A 10,121-nucleotide genomic window follows, 5' to 3' on the forward strand; every position below is an offset into this window, starting at 1 on the left:
AAGAAGTTATGGAAGCTATTATGGGACACTTTTGTCAATTTCTAGGAAAGAGCGTGAGTCATATTGGAATGTTCTCGTTTATGTTTGAACACTATTTTGACTCAACCCAATTGTTCCCGTCCTAAATTTTTTCAAACAAATTTTATTAAATAGATCAGATTGGATTAGGTTGTTAAGTCATTTATACAAATTTTTATTTTTAAGTAAAGTAAAATCTAAAAAAAGATTAAAAAAAAAAAAAACAAAATTATAAGTTTTAATTCTAAAGAGGTTTATGTTTCTTTCCCCATTACAACCAACGTGAGATCTCATAATCCACCCCCCTTCAGGATTCAGTGTTTTTGCTGGCTTCCGTTCTTCCACCGCTAGCCGATATTATCCTCTTTGAACTTATTTTCTCTTTGACATATATCTGTTAGGAAAAAGTTTCTGTGTATTTATACAGAATGTTTTGTTATCCTCTCTACTTAGGTGGATCAAAAAACACGTACATATACTCTTTCCAATTTGTCCTACGTGGCAAATTTCCACATCCCACGGTTATTTTAGAGAAAGCAAAATAGTTAATAACATTTGCCATTGTTTTTTCTTGTTATGGAAAATGACGTCATTTTCCTAATCAGCACCAAACTGATACAAAGTTTTTTACCACGTAATAACAAAAAAAAGAAAAAAAAAAAAAAAAAATTATCGTACAAGCCAATCACGTGGAGCCGAGTACACGACGGACGCAAAACAAGGATTACTGATTATCAACAAACCACCGTGTGATGCTGACACGTCACTTGATTCAGTGGTCGACGTGGCGACCATCTATGGTGGGCCCTGTCCAAACCGTGGATTCGATTTTTGACGGTGTCTATGGGCTCCCTCCCACAAATTCAAATTTATCAAATATAAAATTTTAATTTATCTCTAAATATATTTATTAATTTTAAAAATTTAATGATATTAAATTTGTAATTTAATAATTTTTTTTTTGGGTATTATAATTAATATGGCCATAAAATGACTGCTAATCTTAAGCCCCACCACAACTATAAGTCACTGATTGTAACGCGCCGCCGTCTCTCGGTGGGTTTTCTTCAACGTTGTCTAAAAGTGTGTATAAGAACAAGTGTTTGGAAAGAGGATTAGAAGAGAAAGAGGCGCGTGGTTCCCAATCTCCGTTGCCATGCGGCTTTGAGTGAAAATGACTGTGTTAGGAAAGAACCTAGAAAGAAGGGTTGAGGATGTTGGGATTAGAGCTTGAACGTTTTAAAGAAATGAGATTTTCTAGGAGATGTTTTTTAATTTGTTTCTGCATATTTAATAATATAAACTTTATAGTTACTATCTATATTAATAAAATATAAATTTTTTTCTTGAAGTAATTTTATTTTTGGTAACTTACTAAGAAACATGTGAGTAAGGACAAAATATATAGAAAGAAGTACGTGTGGCTTGAATATTTCAAGAAATACTCCGTCCGTGACCCCACTGTTGAGGTTAAATGCACACACATAAAATTTCATGAATGAGACCTATCATATCAGTCTATTCTCTTATGACAACTATCCTAACGAGCAATTGGATGTATACTTTAATTTTCCTACACAGAGCTCGCACGTGTGAGTATGGACTCACTAGTCAGTTGGCACACCTCCTGGGCCCTTTTCTGGTAGGGCGAGCATTCTCTGGTAGCTATTGATGCTGGACAGCTGTTAGGAATAGCGGCCGTCATGACAATATTATGATAAACTAATCTTGTAGTGTAGGCGTTCGTACTATCGTGAAGGATAAGGGGTATCCTCCAATGCATGAGCACATAATAATGCATGAGGTCCCAACATTTGTTTTATTTTCATTATCATTTAATACAACTCCGCTGCGTCTTCTTTCATATCATATTGTTTATTATATCTTTCATGCGTATACTGAGGTTGTATTTCATGCTAGTTCGTTATTTTACATGTCAATCGTATCATATCATTCATATTACATACATATGACATATCATGATGTTTCCATGCTTCTAGACATGACAATTCTCATCATGTACATATCATACAAGATTTTTTTTTAGACTTTTAGTTTCCCCAAACGGCCTTGGACCCATGATCAATACCTTAATTAGCCAATGTAGGACTCATTTCCCAACAATTCTCCCATCGAACAAAGTATACTATAGAGTTATGATATTGTCCACTTCGAGTCATAATCATTGCCTAAAGTAGGCCGATATGGGACTTTCATCATCCAACACCTCCCCTCGAACAAAGTACGCCTCCCCTTAATCGAGTCTTGACTCCTTTTTCTTTTGGAGTCCTTTGTTCGACATTTGAGGATTTTTCAATTTATTGGCACGACTAAGTTTAGGGCATGACTCTGATACCATGTTAGATGAACACGACTCTCCACAATAGTATTATATTGTCCACTTTGAGCATAAGCTCTCGTGACTTTGTTTTGGGCTTCCTTAAAAGGGTTCATGCCAACGAAGATAGTAGTATTCTTTGATTATAAACCCATATCATTCCCTAAATTAGCTGACGTGGGACCTTCATCATCCAACATGGAGCACTCGAACAACCTCTACTCAATCGAGACTCGACTCGTTCTCCATAACCCTCAAACAAAATCCACTCTTTGTTTGACATATGAAATGAGTCGAATAACCCAAAGCATAAAAAGGAAGAAGATCTGAAATACCAAGGGAGAGTGGGACCAAGGATCAGCCATGGAAGAGGAAAAGAAGGCAAAAGGCGGCGCGTGAGTGTCACGCAAAAGAAAACCCCAAATGTACGTCAACAAAACAAAACAAATGTGCAGAGGTGTCGGTCGAGGTTAAGCAATGCATTGGGTTAGAAATGTGGACAGAGTGGCTAGGTCTGAGTCTATAGATCACCTTCAAATCTCCACCATCTCATCTCTCACCTTTATTTAAAAAAAAAAAAAAAAAAAAAAAAACAGCTCCTTTTTCTCTCTCCCCAATTCTGCCCATTTCTTGTTTGGACTCTCAAAGTTTTCAACTATTTCCCTCTCACTTTCTTTTATCTATGGTACCACGGCTGCCCAAACACACACCCTCACTCTCTCCATCTCTCAGTAACGCCATACCCCAGCTATGAAGGTCTCTGCTTCTTCTTCTTCTTCTTCTTCTTCTTCTTCAAAAATGGTGTTTTTTTTGTGCTTTTTTCAAGAATCTAAGACATGGGTTTTAGAGCTTGGATTCATTCATGAGGATTCCAGAAGAAAAAATCTGAACTTTCTCGACAAATGTGTTAATTCTGATGATTCTGTCTCTGTTTTTTTTAATGTTTTTTTAAGTTCTGATTATGTTTTTCTTATGGGTTTTTCTTTTTGTTAAAAGGGTTTTTTTTGTTTCCCCTTTTTTTAATTGATTTGTGATGTGGACCCTTTTAAGTATAGATCTCAGTTTTTGGTCTGTGATTTCTGGGTTTTGCAGAAGGTCATATTGAAGTTGGATTTACATGATGACAGGGCCAAGCAGAAGGCTTTGAAGACGGTCTCTTCACTTTCAGGTTTTTTCAATTTTTTTTTTTGGGTTGTTTTCTTAGCTTTGAATTGAAGCTAATTTTGAATTTTCGTCATTTGAGTATTTTTATTGATATGACTAAGTTAAGGGTATGATTCTGATACGATATTAGAAAGCACGAACCTTTGTAATAGTATGATATTGTTCACTTTGAACAATAAGCTCGAGTGGATTTGTTTTGAGCTTCCTCAAAAAGCTTTAGGCTAGTAAAGTTATGAAGACTTGTAAACTCATGATCATTTCTTAAATTTGTCAACGTGGGACTCCTTCCTAGCAATCCTTCCCTCAAATAAAGTACACTATAGAGCCTCCCCTGAGACCTATGGAGCTCTCGAACAACCTCCCCTTGATCGAGGCTCGACTCCTAAAGTATGGTATAAAGCCTCCCCTGAGACCTATGGAGCCTTAGCCTCGAAAAGTACACTATAGAGCCTCCCCTGAGACCTATGGAGCCTTTGAACAACCTCCCCTTAATCGAGGCTCGACTCCTAAAGTACGCTATAGAGTCTCCCCTGAGATCTATGGAGCCCTCAAACAACCTCCCCTTAATCGAGGCTCGACTCCTAAAATACACTATAGAGCCTCCCTTGAGACCTAGAAGCCCTCAAACAACCTCCCCCTTAATTGAGGCTCGACTCCTTCTCTGGAGTCCTCGAACAAAGTACACCCTTTGTTCGACACTCGTCACTTTTGACTACACCTTCAAGACCAACAACTTCTTTGTTCAACATTTGAGGATTCTCTTGACATGACTAAGTTAAAAACATAACTCTAATACCACGTTAGAAACCATGTACTTACACAATAGTATGATATTGTCCACTTCGAGCAATAAGCTCTCATGGTTTTGCTTATAGCTCCCCCCAAAAGACCTCATACCAATGAAGATATATTCCTTACCTATAAATCCATGATCATCCATTCCCTAAATTAGCCAACACGGGACTCCCCCCAACAATTTTCGACTCAAATTTTCATTAGAATTGTTCTTGGATGGGTTTTCAGGGATTGATTTAATAGCCATGGACATGAAGGAGAGGAAGCTAACAGTAATAGGGACAGTGGATCCAGTGAGTGTAGTAAGCAAACTAAGGAAACATTGGGCAACGGAGATAATCTCAGTAGGGCCAGCAGTGGAGCCCAAGAAGGAAGAGCCTAAGAAAGATGAACCCAACAAAGAAGAAGAGGGCAAGAAGGAGGAGGCAAGCAAAGAAGGAGAACCCAAAAAGGAGGAGCCAAAGAAGGAAGAGGAGGCGAAGAAAGAAGGCGAAAAGAAGGAAGAAGGGAAGCAAGAACAGGGGCAGCTGGTTGGGACAGTGGCAATGCCACTGCCTGACCCAGTGATGGAAATGGTGAAGGCTTATAAGGCATATAACCCTCACATGAACACTTATTATCAGGTCCATAGCATTGAAGAGAACCCAAATGCTTGTGTTATTTGTTGAGTGCTACAATGTCAATGGAGCCTTTAAGCCAAGGCATTTTTTGAATACTATGTCAATGGAGCCTTAATACCCCTTTCAACCTAAACCTAAAGCTCTCCCTTGTACATAAGAGAACACAAAGATTATGCCTTTTTGTTCTTTTGTTTACCCAATATTTTAGTTTATTGTGTAGAAATATTCAATAAATTTTGTTTATCTTCGATTGCAAATTTGTAATCCATGTCTTAATCTTCGATTAAACCATGATTTTGTTTAAGTTCTAAGAAAATTTCTTGTTTATATTGTTATGATCTCGAATTTCTCGACTATATCATATAGGGTTCTAGGACAAAGAAACACATCGTTCTTTCTTTTGGGTTGGTGGATATCATAATTAATGTAAAGATGCATAGAAAACTTCGATGATTTGACCTAATTATTAGTTGTTGTGATGGAGTTTTGGTTGATGATGTTTGTTTTGAATACATTTTTGTGGGGTTTGTTTGGTGTTAATGGATGCCTCTTTGTTGTGTGTGTGAGATGAGCTTGGGATTCAATAATAATGCATCGATCGATGGAGGAAAGGTGGTGGGTTCTACCGAAAATCTACATAACTCTTCTATTGACTTTGGGCGATTTGAATCATTTGTTTGATTTTTTGAACTATTTCATTCGTAGCTTAAACCAATCTTAGCCCCAGTAACGGCTGTTTGCCAACTTCCTCTCAAAAGATGACCGACACCTTCGACCATATAATGCTTCAAAGTGTGACATCTGTATCACAGCTTGGTAGCTATTATTGTAGGTAAACTCTATGAGAATGAGTGCTCATCCTAGCTACCTGAAAATTTCATGACATGTGCCCTTGGTGTGTCTTCTAAGATATGATTCAATTACTCATTTCGTTCACTCGTCTAAGGGTGAAAAGTTGTACTAAGTTTCAGTTGTGTTCCAAGTGCATTTTAAAGGCTCTTCCAAAATCGAGATATGAATCTTGTTTTTTAGTCCAATAATATCGAGGCTGGTACTCTATAAAGTCATAAGATCTCTTCCATATATAACTGGCACCACTTGCCTGTTGAATATGTCGCCTTGTTGAAGATGAAATTGAGGATGACCCTAAATCTTTTCTGTCTTTAGCATCACTGAGATGAAGTTCAAACTGACGTCTTTCCACTCTACATTGAGAAACACTCGGGGGTTATAATAATCTTGAAGGTCACTCCCTTGGCTCCTTAACTTGTTGATAGATCAAGTATCGACTTACATATTCTATGCTGTCTAGTTTTATCCCTTGCCACCAATAGTAAGACTTACTCTCGACCTCAAGATAACTCTTAAAGCTATGAGATCTACGCGTTAACCAACTGTGTCACCTTCTCGTGGTGAAAAGATCTACGCGTTAACCAACTGTGTCACCTTCTCGTGGTGAAATTTAAACGTTCAAGATAGTTACAGCCTTTAAGTGTACCCTAATAGTTGGAAGGTGTCACAGTGGTCTTTACAATATGGATCGATGTTGATATATTGACAGCCCATTTCATTCCTAGCAAAAAAAAGATGTGCGTAGCAGACAATTGAGCCTAGTTATACATGGAAGAGACCGTCCAACTTCACGGAGTACTAGTTTTCAATAGTGTCATAGCAATATGTAAGGTTCACGTATCGCTTTTCAAAAGACACTTAGCACACAATTAAGGATCAGTATGATTCAACCTTTTCAAAAGACACTCAGCACACAATTAAGGATCAGTATGATTCAACCTTGTCGTGTCGTACATGCCTACTAAACTTCTAATCTTTTTTTTTGCGAGTGTAATCCACTGCTCGTTTCCTAACTTTTCGGATCGTCCGATTGAGTGGCTCAAAAGCCTAGAACCGGATCGTCCGATTGAGTGACTCAAAAGCCTAGATCGGTTCTTCTAAAGCTACTGAGTATTTCTTGTGAAATGACGAAATTTCAACTAATTCCACGTAAACGTGACGATCCCAACAAATTCCATGTAAGGAAAGCGCGATATTTGATCGCTGAATCGACAAGCGTCAACCGTGCAAATTAGTCCAACAGTTACGCGATCAAACCGAACCCATCATTCATAATTTCAACACATAAAAGTACATCATTGTTCACCATATAATACGTACACCCACATAAAAACCAAGAGAAAAACAACAGCTGCTTTAAACTTCAAATCAAAACATTTACACAACATGAGCCACCAAAGAGGCCTTCTTCACTATCCACCATCCTACTAATTTCACTATCATTTCCTCCTTTCATTCCTTCTTCTCTCTAAATACCCCTTTAGGAAGTTTACTCACAACTTTCTCGTTAAAAACCGCGTACCTCTTTTTACTCTCGACCATGATCCTTTGTGCAGACGTATCGATCTTACCCTTGTACTTCTCGTAAACGACCGGTACCGTGTGCAGCAATACGACCGCTGTTCAAAAAGATCAATATTGTGAGAAAAGTTCGAAACAGCATGAGTTTCGTGCGGAGTATCGTTAAATTATTACCGATGTAGAACAACGTCAAAAAATTGCACCAACTTCCTATAACTGATAGAATCCACAAGCCAGCAACTACCTAACATTGTGAGAAACCAAAAACATTGTTAAGTATCTATTATTAGTACACCACAAGTTCATAAATGTACTTACAGCTAGAAACTTCTTCACGTCTCTCCCCGATGCTATGTCGCCCAACGTTGCAATGGCCCGATTGATCATGGTCCTTGCTGCAGAGGCGACCTGCAGGAACGGCTCGTCTTTGATACGAACTTCGGGAAGATGAGGTGGGGTCCTGTAAAAGTTTTCGTTGAAATTTTGCATTATAAAGTAAGAGTTCAAGAATGTAACACATAGTTTGAGGTAATGAAGGTTACTTGTAGATGAAAATGTGAGCGTTGGACCAAAGGAATAAGAGAGCAACAACCAAGATCAAGGCGTAACATATCAATGGGAGAAGATGATACTCGAGGACTTCAAAGAACGCCCAAATTGCGGTGGCTCCGCCGAGAATCCCGGCAGAGATCTTCTTGTTCTTCCATAACAACACGTCCGCAGCTACACAAATTACCATCTCATCAATAATGTTATCTATGTTAATATGCACAACTTTATTGCTCTTATACCCCTCAACAATTAACTATTTACAATTGGAGTTAAAAATGAAATTTTGATTGAACTTTTTTTTAAAATGCTTACAATTGGAGTTAAAGATGGTCAACTCAAACACTCTGATCGATCGAAATATACGTGGTAACAGTGGAATTGAAAACTCCACGATGACCAAGAGTTTATATATCGATGATTTCACGTATGTTATCGATAACCCATCTTGGAGTTATGGCAAAAAATTTATATATCGATGACTTCACGTATGTTACTGATAACCCATTTGGGAGTTATGGCTAAAAATTTATATATTGATGACTTCAAGTACGTTATCCATAACCCACCTCGGAGTTATGGCTAAAAATTTATATATTTATGACATCAAGTATGCTACCGAAAACCCATCTTAGAAACTCCACGATGGCTAAGAAATCATATATTGATAACTTCAGGTAGGTACCGATAACCTGTCTTAGAGACAAGACGGGAACTCACTTCCACTTCCTTAAATTACTTAAGGATTAAGTTTCTATTAACCCTCTTAACTAAAATAAACTCGTATGAAAAAGAGACTTCAATTTTACACATAAATAAATTCATGATTTTTTCTTTTTTAAAAAATTAAAATAAAACAGAATAATTTTAAGATTTATACAAAAAAAAAAAAAAAAAAAAAAAAAAAAAAGGCATTTTAATGGGAAAATTAAAAACAGAGGATGCGTACGCTTTCCGCCGCCGAGAACACGATGAACAGGCTGCTCGCTGTCGACCATTTTAGACCCCTCAGCCTCCTCCACAGGCGGCGAGGGAGGAGAATCGGCAATTTTCCCGGCATCCGAATTGTGAGACGGCGGCGAAGAAAGGGGTTCAGTTTGGTCGGCGACTTCCACCGCCATGGGCTCTGATTGTTTGGTCTCCAAGTGGTCTGCCATATCTATTTTGAAGACAATGAAAGGAGAATGTGGAAAGATAAAAAAAAAAAACAGAGGGTGATAATGGTGGGGGATTTGTGAAAGAGGTGGCGTTTTGATGGTAAGGATTGTTCAGGTACGTGGCTGCGGAAGTGTGTAAAATCACGACGGCTGTTTCCGCCGGAGACATGCACGTGGCGGCACAATTCTGAGGACACCTAGGATTTTGGATCGAGTTTGTTTCATCCAACCCCATCAATTGCTTGTATTCTAAAGGTTAAAAAGTACTTCTACTTTTTAATCAAAAATTTACTTTCCCATTTACTTGAATTCAAACTACACAACTCAATATTCCATTCAATATTAATCGGAGTTATGAAAGCCGTTAGGACTTATCTTTTGATTTGTTTGGGTGAGAATAGCTCTGGTTGTCAATTCAGTAGGTCTACCTTTTTTTAGGACTCATGACCAAATATAGAGTTGAGAATGTAATGTCATCAGATATAATTTACTTCATTCCAGGTAGGAAAAGTAAAGACTGATTTCAAGACTTGAATAAGATCTCGTCCTCTCACTACTAAGAGAGTGTTGGATGAAAGTCCCACATCTATTAATTTAGGGAATGATTATGAGTTTATAATTAAGGAATACTCTCTCCATTAGTATGAGATTTTTTTGGGAAATCCAGAGCAAAGCCATAAGAGCTTATGCTCAAAGTGGACAGTATCATTACCAGTGTGGAGAGTCTTAAAGAGTTTATCTCGAATTAGAGGACAATAAGGGTTAAGTAAAGAGTTTATCTCGAATTAGAGGGAAAGTGAGATAACTAGAGTACAAAGAAAGGTAATCTAGTTCTACTTACAAATCACATGATAGTATGAGGTTGGTTGCTATGAAGCGTACGAGTATGTTAATGCGATAACGCTACACCTACTTTTGTCAAAGAGTCAAGCGAGGCGAATATCGAATGAAAATGTTTTTGCAATCCAGAAGGTGGCTGACAGTAGTAAGTCTCTTTCGTATTGGATTATACCTGAGATACTTATCAAGTATGTTTATATACTCATGCTTCTATTTTTCTTGTAGCGTAGCTAGAACCCGAAGGTACCGGTTGTTGACGATGGCATG

The 10,121-nt window shown here is 37.8% G+C and overlaps 2 protein-coding genes across 2 annotated transcripts; one reads left to right on the forward strand and one right to left on the reverse strand.

Annotated features, from left to right (window-relative positions):
• The first annotated feature begins 2,930 nt into the window (after positions 1-2,930).
• On the forward strand, positions 2,931-5,199 carry LOC111778144 (heavy metal-associated isoprenylated plant protein 39). The gene is made up of 3 exons (XM_023657811.2): positions 2,931-3,112; positions 3,449-3,524; positions 4,544-5,199. Exons 1-3 carry the CDS (start codon positions 3,107-3,109, stop codon positions 4,981-4,983), a joined length of 522 nt encoding a protein of 173 aa, XP_023513579.1. The 5' UTR covers positions 2,931-3,106; the 3' UTR covers positions 4,984-5,199.
• A 1,831-nt stretch (positions 5,200-7,030) lies between these two features.
• On the reverse strand, positions 7,031-9,231 carry LOC111778919 (Reticulon family protein). The gene is made up of 5 exons (XM_023658929.2): positions 8,807-9,231; positions 7,851-8,031; positions 7,627-7,768; positions 7,483-7,552; positions 7,031-7,406 (listed from the first exon to the last, which is right to left on the reverse strand). The coding sequence occupies exons 1-5, from the start codon at positions 9,012-9,014 to the stop codon at positions 7,240-7,242; spliced, it is 768 nt and encodes a 255-aa protein (XP_023514697.1). The 5' UTR covers positions 9,015-9,231; the 3' UTR covers positions 7,031-7,239.
• Positions 9,232-10,121: the final 890 nt, after the last annotated feature.

The sequence above is a fragment of the Cucurbita pepo genome, chromosome 17, assembly GCF_057944985.1.
Source record: "Cucurbita pepo subsp. pepo isolate OVF chromosome 17, ASM5794498v1, whole genome shotgun sequence".
Classification (NCBI taxonomy): Eukaryota; Viridiplantae; Streptophyta; class Magnoliopsida; order Cucurbitales; family Cucurbitaceae; genus Cucurbita; species Cucurbita pepo.

Coding starts and splice junctions, on each gene's coding strand:
- LOC111778144 (XM_023657811.2), top strand. Junction 3,525..4,543: donor GACGGTCTCTTCACTTTCAG/GTTTTTTCAATT, acceptor ATGGGTTTTCAG/GGATTGATTTAATAGCCATG.
- LOC111778919 (XM_023658929.2), bottom strand. CDS start 9,014: ATGGCAGACCACTTGGAGACCAAACAATCAGAGCCCATGGCGGTGGAA. Junction 8,032..8,806: donor TGTTCTCGGCGGCGGAAAGC/GTACGCATCCTC, acceptor TAATTTGTGTAG/CTGCGGACGTGTTGTTATGG. Junction 7,553..7,626: donor ACGTGAAGAAGTTTCTAGCT/GTAAGTACATTT, acceptor TCACAATGTTAG/GTAGTTGCTGGCTTGTGGAT.